Source organism: Pezoporus flaviventris, unplaced genomic scaffold, assembly GCF_033815535.1.
Source record: "Pezoporus flaviventris isolate CSIRO_AGI_PZ_B2104156 unplaced genomic scaffold, CSIRO_AGI_Pfla_v1 ptg000002l, whole genome shotgun sequence".
NCBI lineage: Eukaryota > Metazoa > Chordata > Aves > Psittaciformes > Psittacidae > Pezoporus > Pezoporus flaviventris.
Window position 1 is genome coordinate 26,709,421 of NW_026892550.1, and position 22,840 is coordinate 26,732,260.

Here is a 22,840-nt window from a genome sequence, read left to right on the forward strand (position 1 = left end):
TTAATACAGTATGACAATAATGTTCTGTTACACAAATCTAGCTGAAAGTCTCTGACAGACAAATCTGGATGATTCCTTCTGGGAGGTATTAAAACTACAGATTAATGTCCTTTGTAAAGGGCTATCAATCTGTGGTCATAGGCTGGCAACAATCACAAGGGAACACATACCCATGCCTTGGGCATTCCAGTTCATACTCTATTGTACTGCCTTAAGCTGTCGACAAAAATGAGTAAACTGATGAAGTGAGAAGCAGGCACCTTTTCCATTCTGTTGTCTCTGCTATGAAGAGTCAAAAAGGGTTTGGAAGACAAACAGGTACAGCAGCATCCTAACTGCTGACATTTTTATGGACTAGTTTACAAGTCAGAGTCCTAAATATACTTTCACCAGTGTAACAGACCCAAATGTTTGTTACATTAGCACCACTTCCAGGATTAAACAAGTCATGCAAATTGTATTCCACAAGCTCTTTGTTACACTGTGGTTATTACAGTTTTTAAAGAGCTGTAGCTGATGAGCATATTGCAAGGATAAAAGAAATCATCACATGCTCTGCAACTCTTAAAATATCAAAGCTAATATGATCATATAGTCAATTAAATTCTTAGTGTGACAGCTAAGTGTTGCAGCTCAGTAACACGGAAACACTGCTGGAAGTTCATTCTAAGAAATACTTTCTACTATAGGATTTATAAAGCAGCCCCCTTTAAAGGAAGCTGAAATTACTAGAAACCTTATGGAAAGCTGAAACCCAAGCAGGAGCAGGAATGAAGAACAGACAACATGGTGCTGAAGTTGAGAAGAGCTGCATTCAAAAGTGTGTGTATGTGCGTGTGTGACTCAGACTGTAAGTAACAGATAGCGGGGGGAAATGCCGAAAGAGGTGAGAAACATGTTGCCTGAAGAGACAAGATTTTGCATGATGCATTGAGCAGACATTCATAGATACACATACTGATGCAGCAAAGCAGTCTTAGTCTTGGGCTGATTTGAATCTTAATCTTCCCCAGAGACCTCTGGTCGTGAAGATGAACTGCTTTTTGATTGTGGTTGGAGGACACACATCAAGAATTGCCCCATGGTTATTCTGTGATATAGTTTTATTTCCAATCTTCTCCTCTTCCAGGATTGAATAGGCTGATTATTATTTTCTTCCTGATCACTGTTCAATACAGAATGAGCAGAAATATCCCCAGAGCATTACATAGTACTTTTGAGGCTATGGCCATTTTATGTCTTTTAACATTCCCTGGGATTCCCTCAGCTGAAGAATGAATGAAGGCTATCTTTTATTCTGTTTATTTTTACCTATGGGTAAAGCTGCCACTTCCTTGAGTCTCACTAACGCAAGAATTAGTTCTCCATTTGCCTGTGCATAGCCTGTAACTGTATTTCTTTCCTCTTCATCTCAAGTTGCATTGCTGCTATTCAGATCTCCAGAGTTAACGCCTTAGGTGCAGGGTGACTTTGGTAAATAGTTTTTGTAACTAGAACATAATGTTGATACAGGATAATGTTGGCGTATTTGTTTTAAACATTACATCACTAAACAAACATCACGACAGAAACTGCACAAATAACAAATACTGTTACTGACAAAACAAAACAGCCCGTCATAACATGTTAATTCCTAATTATTCTGTTTCCTAGCTGAAACAAACCTTCATGCATCTTGGCTTGGCATCTAAAAAACATTAATTTACATTTTACCTTGTGCACTTTGAATGCCTGGGATGACTCTCCATCACTTGTCACAATTCCAGCACTCTCCTGGCCCCTATGGACAAAATAAAATTAACATAAAGCACTGAAATGTTGAGAATGAAATGCTTTAACATACGGTGAATTGGTGTTTTCTCATCTACTCTTTACAACATGAAATTTTAATGTATGCCTGTTTGTTACTTGATTTTACAGGCTTGTAATTACAACTGGTTTCTTGCCCATGTTATGCTTCATTTCAAAACAGTCACATAAGGTTTGTGCCTAAGCCCACTGAATTCAGCAGGACTCCTTCCACTAATAAGCACTGGCTCAGGCTCTTACTGCAGTCCTATTTCAGTGTGGGCATAAAATAACAGCAGATGCTTAATCTGAAAAGCCACTTTGCAGTGATAGTAGTCTAGGCTGTAGTAGTAGGCTCAACAGTGATACTCTATTTCTGCTTTGGGGGGTGGTGGAGGGAGAGGTATTAAGAAACTCATGGCTTTGTGTCTTCCACATTGTGTCTTCCACTGATCACCTCTGCAGAAAAGCTTTTGCATTCTTGCCTTTAAGAAGACAAGCTAGCATTTACACCTCTAAAAGCTATATGCACACTCCGATAAAAGCATTTGAGCACATAAAGCTAGTATCGGGCATCACAGCTTCTGAACTCAAGCAAAACAAGTCTGGTGTACGGTGTCACTGCAAATGGAAATACTTCTCTTACAGATCACCCTCAGGCTGGCAGCTGTGCTTTGCTGCTCACAAGAGCTGTATCAGCTGGGATGGCAGCGTTTTTCCCAGCTTGCTCCCAGCCCTCCCCAAGCCTGCCTGGGCCCCCCCCCCCAAGCTGTGCTGCCGGAAGCAGGCAGAGTACTGCATGGCTGCCCAAGGCTTGTATTTCAGTCCCTATCCATTGGGAAGGTATGCTTTGCAGACTGATTGTTTGTGGGTAACAGTGCAGGCCACTCCATCTCCTGTTAAAAGGCTTTCTGGAGAAAGGCAGTGTTACCTCTGACAAAACTGCTGCCATGTGCCCACTGTGCCTGTAACTCTCCTAAGGACTTTGGGGGACTGCTAAGCTGCCATCCACTCCCATATGTAATGACTGAAAACCAAAGATGCTTTTCTTAAAAAAGGAAATGGGGTATTTTTAGCATATTAGATGAAGATGCTGCTTGTGCATTAGACTGGTTTAACTCAACCAGTGTCACTGGAATTATTTAGCATAAGCAACAATAAAATTGGGCACAAATATATCTACAGAATGGCCATGCTCACTATGAATCTTCTCCAGAGCCTAAAATTGGTCACTAATGGACCTAAAATTGGTCACTAGCCCCAGCTGTACATAAAGCAAAATTTTAAAGAACATTTGCTTGCAGAAAGCAAAACGAGACAAACTGAATGAATTTACCCTGTTATTGACACAGACCTTCAAGAGAAAATCAGAGATAGAAGACATTCTTAAACCTGTTTATTTTAACTCAGGAAGATGTCTTGTCTATAAATACAAAGATGGGTGGTAAACTTTAAAGGCTGACACACAGCATTCAGCAACTTTTAATTCCAATGTTAATATTATAGGCAATTTCTATTTAAATACTGGCACTGTCACTTTAAATATCAACAAAATTAGTAGTGAGAAAGAGGGAAGCAACCATCCCAGCAAAGGCCCACGCAAGTCAAAGGCCCTTGTCAAGTCATTGGGTTATGCCTTTCATGTAGTGCTAATGAAACAGAAGGAAGCTCAATATCATTAGCTCAAAGTTCATACAATGTTATCAATTCAGCTAGATTTTGAAGTATGCAAGCTTTGCATTAAGTATCAGTAATAACCAGTGAATATTAGAGTTTAAAATGTGCACGTATGACCACCAATTCAAAACCAGCTGAGAATAAACACAAAGCAGGATGACCCCATCCACATCAGTGTCTTATCAACCATTGCAGCTTGTCTGGCAGCTCTGCCCCATAGTTCCCAGCTGTTATCCCGCGGGAGGCGGGAGCTGCCGCAGCACCCACCCCACCAAGGGCAGGCACGAATGGGTTTTAGGGGGCTCTTTTCATGTGTGTGTGTGTGTGTTTTAAGGCGCAAGATAGCGTGACCCTCTGTATTCCCTGTGTCCTGGGATTACAGAGGACAGCGCTGGCAGGGCAGCCCCTTCCCGCAGAAGGGTTAACGCTGCCACACCGCCCCAGCGGCTTTTCCCCGCGGGATCCAGCGCCTAGCCCGCTTATTTGGCAGTTTCTCAAGTTACTCCCCTCAGGCAGCTTGAGCCAGTAGAACTAGATCCTTTCATCTCGGTGGAGCTTACTGACAACCAGCCGCCTGGTTTCCTAGGAAACAAAATCTTGGCTAGAAATAGTGAATCATTTCCAGGTCACTTTCAACATGGAGAGTGGAGCAGGGAAGCATTGGACTGAGGAGGAGGTTAAAGCCTTGTTAAGCGTCTGGTCAGAAAAAAACATCAGAAAGCAACTCCATGGCACCCTGAGGAATAAAGGGATATTTATCTACATTGCTAAACGGTTGCAGGAGTTAGGAGTTTGCAGGGATTGGAAACAGTGCCGTGCAAAGTACAAAAACCTCAAGTATGAATACAGAACGGTTAAATATGCCCACAACTCTGGGGATGTCACTAAAACCATGAAGTTTTTCCATGACCTGGATGCCATATTGCGATATGAACCTGTCACACAATTAGCGGCAGAAGAGAACGGCATGGGTTCTGTGACTGAGGCGCAGCTGAACACGAGCCCCACAGCCGAGAGCACGCAAGGTAAAAACCTGGTTTTTTGCTTCTATTTCTCTCTCTTTGCTAAACACCCAAAGGGAACAAAACCGAAGCCTGAGTTTGCTGCTGGAGCCGAAGCGGAGGCTGCGCAGCCCCAACAGCAGGGTTTGAACTGACTTGATGAGCTCCTCACGCAGGGGAATAAAATGTTAGCACCCACCAGTGTCGAAGTCTGTAAATACAGCGTAATTCTGGCAAAATTATGCTAACGGCTTGTACTGCAGCCTCGGAGAGTGCTGGCTCCTGTCAAGGCTCCTGCACCCAGTTGAAACATTGAATTAAGAAAAGCCGTTTTCTTTCTGTTTGCAGTACTTGGGAAGCAGGTTTTGTAGAGCTGCAATTCAGGTGTAAACTTAAAGAGTCAAGGGTGAAGCTGTCATGAGGGGTTTAAAAATTGTTATTTGTGTTACAAGTGAAATTTAGGATTTTTATTCCTATTTCTCTGTAACTGAAAATTTACGTAGGATGACTAAAGGTAAATTAAATTATTTTGTAAGCAGTTCAACTTAAATATCTGAGAAACGAGGGATATTTAATAATGTCTCATTAAAAATTGTAATACAGCGAGGGAAGTAAAAATCATCATGTTTATCAGACTATTTTGAGGCAAACCAAATGAATACAACTGCTTTTCTTCTGAAGGAGCTTTTACCAGACTATTTGCATCTCTTGTTTTATTCAGCCCTCTCTACCTACGCATTTAAGCTGTGCTTAACATTTCATTAGGGTCAATCTGCTATTTGACATCACTCAGATCTCCTTGTCGCATTCTAAATGTCACTGAAGCATAAGCCCCAATAATAGTTATAAGTACTAAAATAACATGGCTAAAAAGAGAAACGAAAAGCTTAGCTGTTTGTTCCCACAGTACGTGGCAATTTACATTAAGACTGTGAATCTTTTTTAGGAAAACAAAAAACTCAACATTAGTATCAGGGGGACTGCCAAAGGCACGGACAGGAGCTGGACATCTGACTGGCTCTAGTACCTTTCCACGTCTGCCTCTACAATACTGTTTTACAGGTCTGAGTAAAATAAATTGCCATTTTTCTTGTCATTGTTTACCTTAATGAAAAGCTTGACCTTAATCTGTCATCGCCAGCAGAAAGCCTCTAATCTGTCAAAGTCACTTTAAATTAAAATGGCAATTTTTTTACCATGTGCTCTCTGCACAGTGTATTGCAATCCACTTTTATTTTTAAACTTGCAGAACTGAGGCCAATACAAGCTGTTACATGAAACTAAGATAGTGTCCTTCATCTGAGGATCTGCCCTTAGGTTACCATCTGTGTTTCAGTGTAGTCTGCACCAACTGTTAATCCCAATTCGCATCTGCCTTAGGTCTCTAGCAAATTTAAATCAGAAAAGGTTAATTTCAGTTGTGAATCCCACACTACAATATGTGTTAAAAAAAAATTACTCCTGGCTGAGACACACCTAATTTTGAAGTATTAGGACAGTCTGGGTCTAAAACTGGTATAATTAAATATCTCTCCTAAATGCATAAGCATTTCTGTTCCTCCCTTAAAAAACAAACCAAAACAAAATCCCAAATGAAAGAATGAGCAAAAATGTAAATGCAACTAACTGTAATAATAGTACAAGAATTTAAATGCAAGGATTTTCACAACCCTAATTCAGACACAAAGAAAATACACTAAGATAGAAGTGTGTCTTGCAGCTATGAAGGATGCATACAACCATAACAAGGGGCAGAGAGAAGAGCTGTGAGAACATCAACTTGCTTCATTTAAGAATACAGGTCAGGCAAGTAATTGCAGTACTAGAGGACCAGTCCTTTTCCGACTGCAGTCGGAGTTGCAGTGTCTGCCCAGCCCAGTACTTTGAAGGGCACTTGTATGGCTAACATGGCATCTGTGGGTTTGCAGCTGATGCTCACAAGTTCTTTCGTGGGGGCAGATCTGACAGTGTTGCTCCCACAGAAGGGAACACAATTCCTTATGTTGCTCCCATGGAAAGGAACGTGATTCCCAGCAGAGGCAAAGGCAGCCTGCTGCCACAGCCCCAGCAGTGGACCTAGCTGCTCCTCCTCAGATCGTCAGAAGGAAGGGGACTGCTTTAATGTGGGTATCATCATCCCTCAGGCAGACAGACCAAAGTACATTTCTGTCCCTGCAGGTTCCCTTCTGGGCTCCTCCCTTTCAACCACAGAGCCTTAAGGGAGAGGGGGGAAAATCGTCCCTCCCCTCTTTAAAGAGAGGCTGAGTCTCCTCATGTTGACAGAGCTGGAGGAATCAGGGATGTCTAGGCTTGTGACTTGGGTAGCAAGAACAAAATACTGTCATCAAACTAAAACCTGTGCGGAACAATACTGTCCACCATGCATGTATCATTTTGTTTGAAGAACTCGGGAGCTATACTAATTTGTTTTGTTTAAAAAGCACGACAAGGGACAGGGCATGCTCCCAAAGAAGTGACTATATTTTTACCATTCTGCTTAGCCTCAGCAAAATACTCATATCCATCCTTAATGTAAAGCTAAGATTCCTTGGGAGGGAGAGGAGAGGAAAGGGAAGAGAGTTAAAAACAGACTACTTTTATGGGGCTGAATGGTATTTCTTTAGTGTTTACTTGAGTTTTTTCTTCATATCTGGTAAAATGAGTTTTCTTTTGAAAGTGTAATTGAATAAATTAATACTGAAAATCACAAATCTAAGAGAGAGGTGTCTCAGCACAAATGTGGTAGCAATACACACACTAATTCCCAGCTCGTTCATGGAAGATGACACTTTCTGCATAAGCACAGTCAGCAGGGCAAGCCAGAGGTGTCCATGTTGTCCTCCCAAAACATGTTTTCAGAGGCACAGTTGTAGTTTAAATACTAGTTATAACAGGTAAAAGTCAACATTTTCACCTGTCTTAAAACCTAATTTGTGTATTATCCTAGTAACCAACAACAAAGAAAATGCATGTGGAGTGATGGTGAACTATCAGAAATGGTATCTTTCATTAGAGTTCAAATGAATGACCTTTCCATTTCCTTAACCGGTTTTGCCTGTTCCAAAAATCAAGTATAAGTAAATCTAGTACATGATTTGCAAAAGTTAAGCTCACTTAGTAATTCATGTTGAGTGACTTATACTCTTTGATATTTCTCTCTTTATGTTTAAATACTAATTCACTGGTCACTTTCCTTGACCTTCACCTTACCATAGCAGAAATATTACCAATATTGCAGAAATATTACCAAGTCTGGGCAAAAATGCATTAGGAGTGACAATATTATCTTATGTACAAAACTCAGACCGCTACTAGAAATCCAGAAAGATCCTTCAGAAATGCTGACTTGAAAATGCCACTCATGCGTAATTTTCCATGACTGGACTTTAACATTAAAGATGTCATTAACAAGTATTTTATATACCTTTTCTAAAATGAGTGTGAAGTACTCTTATCAAGTAACTTCTTTGCTCATCAGATGCTTGTTTTTTCTCACCAAACATTTTAACATCTTTTTGTGTGTGTGTTAACAGTTCTTAAGATAGTAACTTGTTTCTGTTTGATATTACAATGTAATTAAACCTGCTCATCCTAGGACCCAGGTCACACTCAGCAGCCTTCCAACAGAGTTAATTTCCCCTCCGCATAATCTCCTTTGCAACACTTCAGCAGGTCAAACGCCAGTCCAGGCGCTAGAGGTGAAGGCATGAGCACACCTTTCCCTCCTCAGCTGCCCGCAGGGGGGTAGCAGCTCCTCCCAAGAAAGCTAGGCAGACAGCTGGGAGCAGTTGGAGATGAGGCCACTGCATCCATGAGTCACTCTGAGCCCTGCTGAAAGTCAGGAGGATTTAGGACACTGTTTTCAAATGCAGTGTTCAGTTTCACCTACGTCAGGATACCAGACTGCATCCCAGCCGCACCTCGGTACGGTTCTTGTGATGAACTATTGCAGCACCTTTGAACAAGGCAGCTTTGATCTCTGTGACCTGCCTGGCTGGAGCTGACAGTAGCTCAACTCTTGTACAGTGAATCAGCATTTCAAATCTCCTGACAGCATGGAAGGTTGAATACAATGCATTGCCATAGAACAAATTAAAAGTCTGTCCTCCGTGCAAATTAAGCTGATTCAGAAGCTGACATATATGCTGCTTTCTACACTTACACAGAAATTGGTATGATGCTACTTTTTAAACAAGTGTAGGAATGCTATACTGTAAAAAAGTTAGACTGAATCCTGTCAGCATTCTTACATTTGTTTAAAAAGCAGTTCTCTAGTCGCAATGCTTTCATGCTTTCCCTATGCTATTAATGAATTTCATAGATTTCCAGAATTCTTTGCAGAACTTTCTTGTTATCTTCATATTCTTCTTGGATTTTTCTTTTACTTTTTTGGTTGTATGGATGGATTTGCGGTTAACTGAATCTGTGTGCAAAGCCTATTTTTATTTGTATGTCTCTTACTTTTCATTATCTACTTTAAAACTCCTTTTAATGTGCTACGCAACCCATATACTGAGTCAAGAAAGCATACAAGTCACTAGAATCGAGTCAGTTTCTACAAGAATATTGAAATACATTCCAAACAGGCTTCATCTGCAAGATATAAAATAATTTCATTTACCTCCTGTAACTTCTGTCTCCTTGTAGGGACAAGCCAAATTAATTTAAAATTTAATTTAAATACAAATTAAGTGTGGAGATTACAAAGTTAATAATCTTATTATCTTCCAAATGTGTATGGACATTTTCACTTCGATTAATTTAAGCTAATTTAGTCCATACTTATTTTTCATCTAAAAACTCTTTCCTTCCCAGGTGAAATATCAATTTCTTTAGAAGATGATGAGGATGCTCCAGGAGATCCACTACTTTTTATGTCTCATGTCAGACCTGTTCAACTAGGTATAGTATAATGTCACAGAGATCAAAACCTAAAAAGCAGCACTTTCCAATAGCTTGAATACGCCATCATTCCCTTTTCTCATCAACATAACTTTAAAACAGCCACACTTTTTGCACCATCTCGTTTTACCACTTGCAGTCTAATGCATCACTAGGTATTGACCACTGTACATGATGCAACACTTGCATGACCACTGTTCACATTCAAAATACATCACATGCTATAGCTTAATCATATTAATCAGATTAATTTTATTAAATGCTACTGGAAAGTATGCCAAATGGTAGTGTGTGATACCCATGTCAACTTGTGGATTTTCTCTAACTCATGTAATTTCTGCTTAAAACAAGCATGAGTGAATGGCCTGAGTCAGGAAAGATGCAGAGGTCAGACCCATCCCACTGAATAATGCAGATTTCTCAATGCTCTCCAAGCAAAGGGTGGTCAGCAATGCTTAAGTCCAACCACATACAACAACCTATTCGGCAGCCATCCTCCAGTTTTGCTCAGGAAAACCATCCTATAGTTTTGCTCAAGAAAGTCATTACAGAGCAAAGGCACAAATCTGGCAGGCCAGAAGGAGAAAAAAGATCCAAGGTGTGAGCCCCTTCAGGGGGCTGCTAAAGGAAATGGAGAAACCTAAACATTTTAGGCAGAATCAGGCAACCAATGAGCTGATTCCTTGCCTGGATGAAGAGCAGCACTGTCCTGAATTTCCTACTCATGCTTTCCATATATTTTTATACATATATTTATATATATATCTATATTTATATACCCTCTATGCCTCAGCATACATCCCAGTCCAGTTACAACTTCACTAATCTCCAAGGTGCCATATTCAGGGAGAAAACAAAGCCCCACCTAAACCTATGGCTTTTACATTACACACTATATGCCTCCTGCCTGGCATAACAAGAAACGAAGGAAGAGACAAGAATCTCTCATGGAATTATTTCCATTTATATATAAACAAAACTTTTCTTGCACTAAAAATCTGAGTCAAATTTCACAGGAATATGTCTGTCTCACTCTTGCTCTTGCAACACACTGGCAACCAGATTCATTTTGTTTGCTAAAATACGTTCAGTCCTCAGAAAGCTGCTTTCTATGAAACCAGCAAATTAACTTCAGTTTGCATGGGCTCTCAAGTACATATTGAAACTAAAATGTCTTAACCTAGTGCCTCTCTTAGTCTTTAGATTTCAGGCACTATTTCAGACACCGCTGAAAGAGAACTTTGAGGCCTCTGTATCTATATTGCTGAATATTTTGGTTTCATTTCAGCAGATTTCTCATTTTGAGGAAGCTTAGAAAAAAAATCTGATATGGTATAAACACATCTTTTAGGTTAAAAAATAACGTATACCCTGTGATAACAATTTTGTTTTAAACAAATTAGAGCTAAATTAAATTTGAGACCTGAGGAAAATTTTCAGTGATCATAACTTCCTTTCAAAGTGGTGTTTGTGGGTAAGATATTTTGAATCACTGTTTTTTAAAGGGAAAGAGAAGCAAAGGCCACTGTTTTCCACTCTGAATATAGCAGAACAAATGAGCAATACACTGAGTCACTAGAAGTTATTTGGACTAATATTCACAACGGAATGTAAGCTCAACTGCAAATGAATTTACTAGTGAGAAATAGTGGTCTACATAAGAACTAAAGGATCCCTCCCAGATTGCCCCACAGTCTTTGTCTGGAAGTGCAGGAAACACCTTCTGCATTCTTCTTCCTCTTTTCTTCCCCTGAGCCTTTTCTCTCTGGTCTCTATCTGGCAATGAAGAATGAACCATTGTGGAAATGCAGATAGTTGAAATACTCCCAGTAACACTGAGCACAGACTACATCCAGCCTGTCTGATGCTGGCAGTTGTCAAGCGTGGCAGTTCCTATGGTTGCATTCACCTGTAAAGGAGCATTTTCTTTGACTTCCTCAGGAAGAAATGAAGAAAGCATAATAGATATGTCACCTGAAAATTATCCTCCTCAACAACGTATCAGTGGGCTGGCTGCTGCAGAGTCCTGATTAACATAGAAATAACAGGGAAAAACTGACACCTGCTAGTACAGCTTCTTCCCAAGTAGAATGAATTACAGAGACTAGCAAAGAATGCCTCTATCTAGGACAAGTTTGTCCCCAGACAGGTAGTTATGCACAAGTATGCTTCACTGGGGCTGTATGTACAAGCGAAGGTCAGATATTTTTGCCATCACACAAAGTTCGGTGACTATAAGGTATCAAACCCCCATAACCTGGCTTGCACTTTTAGAATAAGGCACTGGCAAATGCATTTATCACTTCAATATAATTCATAGTTAGAAGCAAGGAAACACTAAAAAACTGTAAGAGATCATATTTCAGTGTTTTAAGTAATCGCAGGGCATCCATTATCCCTAATATTAAAAAAATGAAGAGTGGAGAACATTTAAAAATATCTTAGTTCTGCAGAGTAAGATAACTCTAATTTTTACTTATAAAAAGACCCAAATGATTTTGATTGGCCTGCAGTGAGAATAGTGAAGGTTCTGTACCATAAGAAGCAGGTTCATTATTACACCAGTCCCTGTGTGGCTTAAGACAAAAGTCTCCATTCCTCAGCTCCCCACAAACAGGGTGCTTTGTTAAAGAGTTAGGATCAGATTCTTCAGATCCTTACCCAGTTTAAATCTCTGCATGTAAGACCAAAAGCATGGCATGGATGCAGAAAGTCTTGAGCTAGTGTCAGTGACTCAGGGCACAGTTTGTTACTGTGCTAATGCAGCACTAATGTCTGAACAACAAAACAGTTCATCCTTTATTTTCAAATGTGTTACAAGTAAAAGTTCAGTGTATTAGGTCACGCCAGAAAGAAAGAATCCTCTTAGATTAATTAAGGGTACATATGCTATCTTTACACTGGTTTTCAAGAGAAGGCAGAAATAATGTCAGAATTTACAAAAATGCTGACATATTAATACCCAACAGCTTTATTTTAATGTCACCTCTGCTCCGTCTTTCTCTGGAGAGACAAGTCTTGAGGAAATTGCATACTTCATTCTCATTCTCTCTGTCCTTTCCCAACCACCCAATGCAGGTAACCTGTATCTGTGTCTCTCCCTTACCCCACACGATGCAGGTAATCCAGCGTCAGCAATAGAGGCTTCCAAAACGTCGACTTTTATCCCAACAGTAGCAAATGAAGGAGGAAAACACTGGACTGTTAATGAAGTCAGAGCTTTGATACGCATATGGTCAGACAAAAATATCCAGCAACAACTAGAGGGGACAGTGAGAAATAAAAGAATATTCGAACAGGTTGCTGCTAGACTTCAAAAGTTCGGGATTGACAGGGACTGGAAGCAGTGCAGGACTAAATACAAAAATCTGAAACATGAATACAAGAGTGTAAAAAGTGCCCAAGACTCAGGGAGTGCAAGAAAAAGTATGAAATTTTTTAAAGAACTGGATGCTATTCTGGGCCACAGCACCATGGAACAAGCAAGTAAATCACATAATGATGAAAGTGAGAGGCCTCCAGAAGGGACAGAAGCAAAATCAGAAAAGAACTCCATAGGTAAGTACTTCAGCTACCCATATATCATTTAATCCTCCCTACCCCAAGCAACCAGGTAGATTAAGCAATTTGCTGGGGGGAGCAAGAACACTGAATGGAAACTTACTATTTTGTCTAGTAGTTTTGTCTTACTTTATAATGCAATCTTTCAGACTGAGCGATTGCCCCAAATATTTTAAATGGAACAGAGAAACAAAAGGAGGGGGAAAAGATGAATATGTAATATAAGACAAAGTGATACAGAGGGACCAATTTCAGTCCAAATCATGGCAGAAGAGACTGTTTCCAGCTTAGATGAAAAAATGGATCAGACTGATGGTCAGACTGTGTTACTGGAAAAATGAAGACATTGAGCAACAAAGTCTGTAGTTACAGACTTTGATTAGAAGACTAACATGCAATCTGTCAATCTTTTATGGTCCCCCATAGCCCAGTTTTACAGGCCTTTGGAGCAAGGCTCTCAAACTAGTGAGACAACTATTGTGAAAACAGCAAAAAGGAATAGCACCAAGAATGCTGGCTGAGCTTGCCTTTTCTTTTTCTGTGGTTATTGATGAATAACTTGGTAATGGATGGATTAATGCAGAATTGGAGTAGACTGATGAATTAAAACATTTTTTATTGGCATGTGTAACCACAAACATGCCTGTTGTTCAGAAGAGAATTAAACACAAAACTCTACACAGGGGATGATATTACAGTGGCCAAATGTAAACCTAGAATTTAGTAAAGTAATGGAAGAAGTCAAGAAAAATATAACACAGTCTCTGGTTGAAAACTGAAAGCATTTTGAGAGAAGATTCACTCTTCAGTTTCAGTTTCTAGGTTTTTTGCTAATGCACCTACTACTGCCTGCTGGCATAAAGAGCATCCTACGTTGGACAGATCTTTTGATTTGACAAAGCACAACTGTTCTTATGTAGTACAAAATGCACTGCCCTAATTAACATAGCATTATTTATACAGAAATGCCTGGAGACACAGGTGAAGAGGACTCTGTTAGTAATATGTCAGAAGACCTACAGGTTGCAGATATAAAGAAATTTTCTGACTCAGGTAAACTGAAAAGTCTTGTATTTTATATAAATCTCTAAACTTAGCAAATTAAGATAGATAAGCCGATATTGTAATTACCGTTAGAAAATGCAGAGGCCTAAAAATTTTATAAGCAGGAGATAATGTCATAGTGCTAGCCATACCTTCAGTACAGGCATATGTGCACATTTACAGCACTGCTAAATTTAATAAAACACAGTCTAGCAAGTAATCTTTTCAAAGATTCATGACCCAAGATGTAAAGAAGAAGCTATTGGTTTAAGCAAGTTAAATGCAAAGTATTACTGCATTTACTTTTACTTAAGCTATGTCTTCCCAAGGATTAGAACTGTCCAGTCTCCTGTACATGAACGAATAACACATTCTTTTTCACAATAGAACGTGATCAGTATTTAATGTAATTATGTAAATGCTCATGCAGGGGATAAAAACTTCATTAAGAGTATCACTATGAGCACTGAATATGAAGGTCATATGCCTTTCACAAAGAAACATTATGGTTTACATCTGAAAGCACAACTTTCAGGGGAAGCAAGAGTTTCACATTCAGCTAGAGATACATGAACGTCTCAAAAAACTGACAGACCTGACTTTCCACAAGAGGACCTCATGATCTCTTTCAGTAGCATGAGGCAGAATATGGTCTAAATTAGACATTAAGGAGTAGTCTTACAGAATTTAAGATGGTCTAAGATGAACTTGAAAGATTTTAATAGCAAATTAAAAATTTTCTGACAGATGATGTTACTGTAAATACTACTCCAGAGAACTGGGCAGCTCTGCGTATAACAAAAGAAACAGCTATGACAAGTAAGTCATAATGCTAACATAATTAGGTATTACATAAAGCAGGAAAAGATGCACTTTTTTTTACGTAACAGTGTCATGGAGCCCCTTTATTCTCCAGTTGTGGTACATGCCTTTCCTAGATAGTTCACATACTTTTAAAATGAGAAACTGGTAAGTACAGAGATTGTATGCACCTCTGTATTCATCAATATACTTGCCGATAAGTGGTGTAAAAGGCAATCAGGCAGGGATACATCACACTGGTTATCTGGTATCAGCAGATGTCTGATGATCAGGATGCAACTTCGTAAGTACTACTCCATATTCAACAGAACTTATGTAGAAAACTGTTTCCGAACAAGCATATAATTATAAGTTATACATACTCATGTGCCTTTAAAAAAAAAAGTAAACCCACCCAATTTGACATAAATAGGAATGCAGAAATTCTGTTGACTGAGTGTCACGGTATCTTCTTAATTAATACATGGAGTTAATGTACTTTGCAGTCAGAGTCATTCGTACACTTCTCTAGATAATACACTAGATAGCCTGGGCAGACATCTGCTTTCTGGCAACCGCAGCTGCATACGTGCGTAGAAGTGCACAAGCTGCCTCAGAAACGCACGTGCTTCTCACCATCTTACATGTGAATCTGAGTTATTAGCCACATTAACACTGTCACAAGTGCCAGTGTTTATAAACAGACTAGTCAGGTTTGCCATAATCTAGTAAGTTAAAAAAAAAAAGACAAATACACCAGTTTCAGGGAAATACCGAATTATTTGATGTTTCATCGCTTTTCACAACCTCTCCCGCCGTATTTGCTACTCAAAGAGCAGCAAATGCCCACCTGAGAAGGAAAAGACAGAGCTAACTCAATCCTTATGTGTTCAACATCTTCAACAGATTAGCCAGCAGAGGGTGCAAGAGTATCACAGCAGCCGCAAGCCCACGTCGTTTTCAGCAAAAGCAGCCCAGGAAAGGCTGAGGCCACTGAAATTTTTCTCTTTTCTGGTAAAAGATGCTCATATTAAATCAATCTGGCAATAAAAAACTTATGTGGGCCCTTTTACTGATGTTTTCTATTTCACGAATCACTTTTAAGGGCAGTTAATTCCAGAAATCTACTTAGAAGAGCAAGTTCATTCAGTTTACACAGGCAGTAGCAACTCATCAATTCAAACTCCATATACATTTCATGTGTCAGCTTCACAGTAGAACCACAGACTGTGTATAGATGTTTGATTAATCTGAAGTGCCAGGGAAAAACCGTGAAGATGAAAACAAGATTCTAAGGAATGCCGGTAGCCTGATAGTTCTTAAAAAATACCTACAGCAAGTTATTTTGCTTCAAACAAAGTACTTTTCTTGCAATTATTTTTTAGGATTTTTGGTGCCCTGCATGCTTTACTACATGTCTTTCTCAGAACAAATCTGGAGTAAGTCATGACACTGCCAAGATGCATTCCTAAGCAAGGGCTTTTTAAAAATCTGTTGTTTAAAGTTAAGATCTTAAGTCGGTACATACTCAGGAACTTACTGGCTCGAACGCTTACTGCTGTGTGCTTGGAATTTTAAACCGTTCAGATATAAAGTCAAAAGATGATAATGAATGTTTTAATATGTGTGCCCCAGGCTGGTGTGAAGTAGAGTGTCTCAGTGAAACATGAAACCAAAGTTCTTGATTATTCACCGGCTTAGCTCAGGGCACACTTGGGCTGCTGACACAAACTCCTAACTGCGTGCAAGTTCCCTTTATCCGGTCTGATAGTCTGCAGGACAGAAATGGCAGAAACTTCAAATTACTGATCTCGCCTCATGAGCCAGAAAACAGGGTAAACAGTGATAGTGAGAGAGTGCCAAAGGAGAAGAGAGCTTTTATCAGTCTGAGTGGGTAAAAGGAAAGACTGCGACAGCATTGCTCTGGTGGCCTTGTGAGCAGTGCTTCAAATACAAAGTACAGATTTAAGCATATTTACTGGCAATTGTCTATGGTTTCACTAAAGCTTCACAGTGAATGGAGCCACCGTGTTTTATTCATGCCAGAAACTGTCGATGGTTTGTTCTGTTTGGCTCAGTCTCGCTCTCCTCTTGCTTTCCCTCCAAAAGCTCTGATCAGTGGCTTAAAAAAAAAGCCAAGCTCCCTATCCACATTCTTGTCTCACTAAGAAATAAAAATAAAAGGCACATGATGCAGGTCATATAGTAAAGAACATCTGATACAAACAAGGTCATATTGATTTGGTGAGTAATTTTTAATAAAATGGCTCTAGATTATGCTTCATTACTCAATGTTTAAGGGCAACATTCTTGAATGGACTGAGAATGAGCTGGGAGCTGGAAAATGCTGTCATTGATCCATGGTGTGTCCTTCACCATTTAATCTCTGTACAGCAGTGTCCTCACCTGGTAACCAGGACTGGAAAGGCCACTTGCATCATCCGCCTGCCCATCCCTCCATCCCAGGACAGAGAGGTGGAGTTCTCCCTTAAACACCAGAGGCCAATGGCAGAGGAGCAGAGCTCTCCTCCCCGTGGAGGGGAGCCCAGGGACACCTCTGTCAGGAGGGGCCCAGCTATGTGATGTAAACCCCCCACAAGCTGTCAGGACAGGCATTTAGTACTTTTATCAGGCAAGCAGCCTTGCTGATCAGTCATCCAGGCACAGCACCCTGATGCAACATCAAGCCCCTTGTCCCTTTTGGGGATGATTCAGTGACTACTGGCATCAGTCACCTGAGAGTCTTTCAATAATTTCAGTCTGTATTGAAGCACCCCTTATGAAAGTCACCATTGGCATGTTCTGCTGTGTAGAGGTTTACCAGTCTTACATATCTTACAACCAAGACCAGCGAACCATTCACCAAATTCTGATCCAGGTTTAAATAATAAAAGTTTGCCTATTTAACCCATAAACTTACATTATGCAGCTGTTACATGGGGTTATGGATTTGTTTTAATATATAAGTGCATACACTCTGCTCCTAAGCCCACTACTGCAGAGGAATGGCAGCTTTGATGTATTAACAGTAGTTATTAATGGTATTCTGAAGCTGGGGATTCTCAAAACATAACTCAAGACCTATTTAGTTAATTGTAACTGTATAAATATATTTTTTACAGAAATCCTTGAAGATGAGGGGGATTTTGCCAATTCCACTCCGGCAGGTCTGGAAGCTACAAAAATAAAGAAGGAGACGATTGACATAGGTAGGTCAAGACTGTGTCTTGATGGTTCTAACAGCACATTTTACCTTAGTGGGAATTGCAGGTTTCTAAGGTCCATATGTTATTCCTGCATATTATACTTGTTCTGCTTCTAGATTACGATAAAATCTGGGTGTTGTTTGATTTCATAGTGCGAAAATGCATAAACTCTTATTTCTCCTTCCCCCCAATTAGTAAAACAATCTTATTTTCCCAGACAACATACTCCTTATTTTGCTAGATGTGATAAGACTGTATTTGGTTGTGACACAAATACTGTTCTTTTTCCTATACAGTTGTGCTAGAGAAGATAAACTGGAGAGCTAAATGGCTATCTCAGATATCTGAACATTTTACACCATATCCGTGTTTTTAAACTACTTCATGGGAGTGCATTTAATTTCAGACTATTTACTATCAAACAACTGCCATAAATATGCTGAATTATTTTACAAGTCAAACTGAAACCAGAGCCTCGGCAATATGTAGAAGTCATGCATTCAATTACAAGTATTCAGAAAAAGATTTATTAAAAATTTTAAAATTTAACATTAGAACACATATTAATCTTGTGGAATAAATGAGCATACAAACCATGGAAGGTCATGAAAAAGAGGCATTAGAGGAAATAACGATGACATTGAAACATATTGACCTGATATCCTGGATCAAAATATACTTTACAGTATATAATTCTGTGAACAACAATTCTTTGGCCTTTTACATTGAAAGTTTCTACTATAGTATTGCTATTGTATGCATCAGTATTTCTGTGATCCAGACAAGAACTTCCTTCTTGGCAATTGTGTTACCTGAGGTTTGGGTGTTCAGCCACCCTATCCAACAAAGCTTTTATGACTGTTTAGATAGGCCGATCTTGATTATGAAAGACAACTGTGACAAGTATGACACACAGGACAACATCAGAGTAATGCCATCACAGCAATGACACACAGAAACACAAGTTACACTGAGGATAAAGTAAAGCTATGTCCCTGAAAGTTCAGAGACATAGTGGGGTCACACTGATACAAAGAGCAGAGTTCATACACAGTGACGCAGAATAAAGCATCATGCAAATCAACTGACTGCCCTATACACACAAATTCCCCACTCCTGTCATGTAATATCCCATTGAGAATAGTAAACACGCAAGTCAGAAGTACACAAGCAGCACTGCCGAAGGCAGAAAGAGATTAGAGAGCGGCATGGTTGAGAGAATAAGCACATAAATGAAAGCCATGGGAGTTTTTATAATAGTAAAATCAAGACATAAACCCTTGAAGAGCCCAGCAGCGGGAGACCTGCTGCTCCATTCTGCCCCAAGGTTCTGTTTCCAATAGCTGCAAGTGTTAAAGGAAGATGTGAGAATTTTTGTAAGAGTTGTGGGGTAGCCTATTTACAAAAAACACTTTTTCCCTAATATCCAGAGAAAATCACACACAGATGCTTATGACAGTATTTCTGATTCTAAGTTTTCCATACAAAATGATAAGAACTAATCTTTCTCTCAACCCAAAAAGTAATTCTGCACAAAAGTGAACTTTCAGCCTCAGAGAAGCCCAAGTATGAGGAAATGAGCCCAGTCAGCAGAGCTGGGTTTTGATGTCCATAGATGATTTCAATTCTGAGGGCTCCTGCATTTTACTTCTGAAGGGAATAGGTTTTAGGCTGAGAAAGAATGCAAAGCTATTATAGCCTCACCTCTGCAGAGGGAGAAAACCTGACATGTAGGCATGTAGAATAAGAATATAATGATTTTCTATCCTGCTAAAGGTGGAATTTTGAAGAGAATTCAGATGCTGGTGGAATGAAAAATAGTTCTTCTGCCTTCCCTGTTTTGTCATTTAATCCACATAGAATAGTTTCAGGTAGGGAAAGGTTAAAACCAGGCTCACTAGAAATAAGCCCCCAGCAGCCAATGTTTGAAGAATGGTGTGGTAGTGAGATCTTTTGGTCTGCTGTCTTAGTGGAGGTAGGGGATAGGGAGCAGAATGAAGCCCCCCAATCTAAGGGGAAATGGTCAGTGACCTACTACACCAGTTGGATACACAGAAGTCTATGGGGCCAGGTGGGATCCACCCAGTGATGACAAAGGAGCTGATGGAAGTGCTTACAGAGCCAATCATTTATGAGCAGCCCTGGCTAACTGGGGAGGTCCCAGGTGACGGAGATTAGTAAATATGATGCCCATCTAACAAGGGCCAGAAAGGGGATCTGGGGAACTATAGCTTGACCTCAGTCCCAGGGAAGGTTATGGAGCAGATCATCTTATGTGCCATCACACGACACGTACAAGACAACCAGGTGATAAAGCCCAGTCAGTCAGCATGGGTTTATGAAAGGCAAGTACTGCTTGATGAACCTGATCTCTTATAATGAGGTGACCTGCTTAATGGATAATGGAAAGGCATTTGTTGTCTACCTAGACTTTAGAAAAGCCTTTGACACCAATTCCCACAGCATTCTCCTGCAGAAACCAGCTGCTCATGGTTTGGATGGGTGTACTCTTCACTGAGTTAAAAACTGGTTGAATGGCTGGGCCCAAAGAGTTGTGGTGAATGGAGTTAAATCCAGCTGGCAGCTGGTCACAAGTGATGTTCACCAGGGAATTAGTTCTGTTTAATATACCACCTGACAGGAGGTTGTAGTCAGGTGGGGGTCAGCCTTTTCTCCCAAGTAACAAGTGACAGTACAAGAGGTAACAGCCTCAAGCTGTGCCAGGGGAGGTTTGGATTGGATATTAGGAAAAATTTCTTCCCAGAAAGGGTTGTCAACCATTGGAACAGGCTTCCCAGGGCAGTAGCTGAGTCACCATCCCTGGAGGTATTTAAGAGACATAGATGGGGCTCTCTGGAACATGGTTTAGTGGTGGGCTTGGCAGTGCTAGGTTAACAGTGGACTCCATGATATTAAAGGTGTTTTCCAACCTGAACAGCTCTATGGTTCTGTCATTCTGTAATTAATGGGTTATAACATTTTTAAGTGAAGACAGGTGTGACGTGGAAGATTACAATAATATGAACAACTTATTTGTCTAAGTCTATTTTATTTAAGAGTCTGTATTTCTACAGATGATGATTCTATAAGCACTACTTCAGAAGACAGATCTTGTACACCAGTAGCAAAACGGATGGTCGGGACAGGTGAGCATTAATTTCCATGCATTTATTCTGAAACAGAATTGCATTGTAACTACAGTACCAACGCTGGAGCAACCACATCTCTTCTGTAAACAAAGCTGTACCTTTCTACTCTGACTCCAATTAGCTTTATCACTAAACTTACAAATTAGTTTTGTAGTTCTGTTCCCTGTCATGAGCAAAAGTTGCATTAATACTGTTATTTGACTTCGCATTCTATACTTACCTGATGAGCAGCACCTGCCTACTTCTGAATATGCGTGAATCTGGAGATTATTTTTTTCCTGTTGAATCCACAGTAGCATTTCCATTTGCATGACACTTTGCCTTGAAACTATAGAAACCCATTTTCTTATCAATGCTGATATCCTGGTGCTTTAAAGCTTAAGGCCTATTGCTTTCCTGCATGTAGCACTTGGATACATCTGTCTTTAACCAACAATAGCAACAAAATTACGCTGACAAATGTGGAATTTTAGATGCCTTGGACAAACAAGAGATTTTACTTGCTATGTATTTTGCATACTTAACAGAAGGGTAATCATGTATGTATATTAACATTGCAAAACTAAAAGTTTCCTAATAGGAGATTATTATTGATACGAATTAATCCTTCAGCTGCTTACCAAGCCATTAGCTACAGTTACACTTTGATGTACGTATATTCAGGAATACTAAGTTGTTGTTACATTTACACTTTCAGACAGTCATGTTCCCTTGGAAGAAGCACAAAATCACTTTAAAGTTATTACAGTTAACGATACTGGAGCAGGAAAACACTGGAGTGATAACGAAGTCAGAGCTCTGATAAACATATGGTCGGATGAAAAGATACAACAAATGCTTGAAGGGGCCACAAGAAATAAAGAAATATTTGAGGAAATCGCCCGAAGGTTAATGAAACGTGGCATAGACAGAGACTGGAAACAGTGCCGCACAAAGTACAAGAACCTAAAATATGAATACCGTGCACTGCAGAAGGAAAACGAGCACCTTGGTAATCCCAGGAGAAAAATGAGATTCTATGATGAAGTTGACTGTATCTTAAGAAGACAGCCGATGGGTCCCTCAAGCTGGGGATGTGAAAGTTCAAGTCTCCTATCAGGTACTAAAAACTTCAATGATGAGACAAAACATTTAAAACAAAACTTAAAGCCTGTTGACCCCTGCATTAGGGTGAAATATGTGGCCAGAATGGGGAAGGAAAATAACTGAAAAGCCTGTATCTGCATGGTCACATAGGCAAAACTCAGCAAAGGGAAATGGTCTTTGGAGTAGCTTAGAACACTAAGTGAAAACACCTGAAGTGTTCAATGTTACTGGATAATCTTTGTGCTTTTGGAAGCTTAAGTGAGATACAGTGAAATGGTGGTATAAAATGTGTGTAAAGTCTTATGGATAGAGAGCTACAAGCTCATACCATTTAGAACTGCAGAAATCTGTAACAATCAAGCCAAGTGAAGGGACTCAAAAGAAGTAAACTTCATGGATTGAATTCACACCACAGTCAAGAGAGAAGAATCCAGGCCAGTGATGCTTATTTGAGCATTGATAATTATTATATTAATTTTGTTAACACACAATCAGTTTTCTACACAGAATTTGCCTCTGGTTTAGTAATAAAAGACCTCTGATCTAGGAACCTCACTGATAACCTTTTGTCTGCTGTAAGTGTTCTCTTAACTGCTCCAGCTCTCAGGGGCATTTGTCCCTGCTA

At 39.8% G+C, this 22,840-nt stretch overlaps 1 protein-coding gene across 1 annotated transcript in view; it reads left to right on the forward strand.

Annotated features, from left to right (window-relative positions):
• Positions 1 to 4,087: 4,087 nt before the first annotated feature.
• PAICS (phosphoribosylaminoimidazole carboxylase and phosphoribosylaminoimidazolesuccinocarboxamide synthase) overlaps positions 4,088 to 22,840 on the forward strand; it is a 39,204-nt gene continuing 20,451 nt past the window's right edge. Inside the window, exons 1-7 of the mRNA XM_061445193.1 lie at positions 4,088 to 4,490; positions 9,282 to 9,368; positions 12,489 to 12,926; positions 13,893 to 13,982; positions 17,897 to 17,983; positions 21,055 to 21,126; positions 21,827 to 22,228. Coding sequence (XP_061301177.1) covers positions 4,103 to 4,490; positions 9,282 to 9,368; positions 12,489 to 12,926; positions 13,893 to 13,982; positions 17,897 to 17,983; positions 21,055 to 21,126; positions 21,827 to 22,228 — 1,564 coding nt within the window. The 5' untranslated portion in view covers positions 4,088 to 4,102. The remainder of the gene's footprint in view (positions 4,491 to 9,281; positions 9,369 to 12,488; positions 12,927 to 13,892; positions 13,983 to 17,896; positions 17,984 to 21,054; positions 21,127 to 21,826; positions 22,229 to 22,840) is intronic.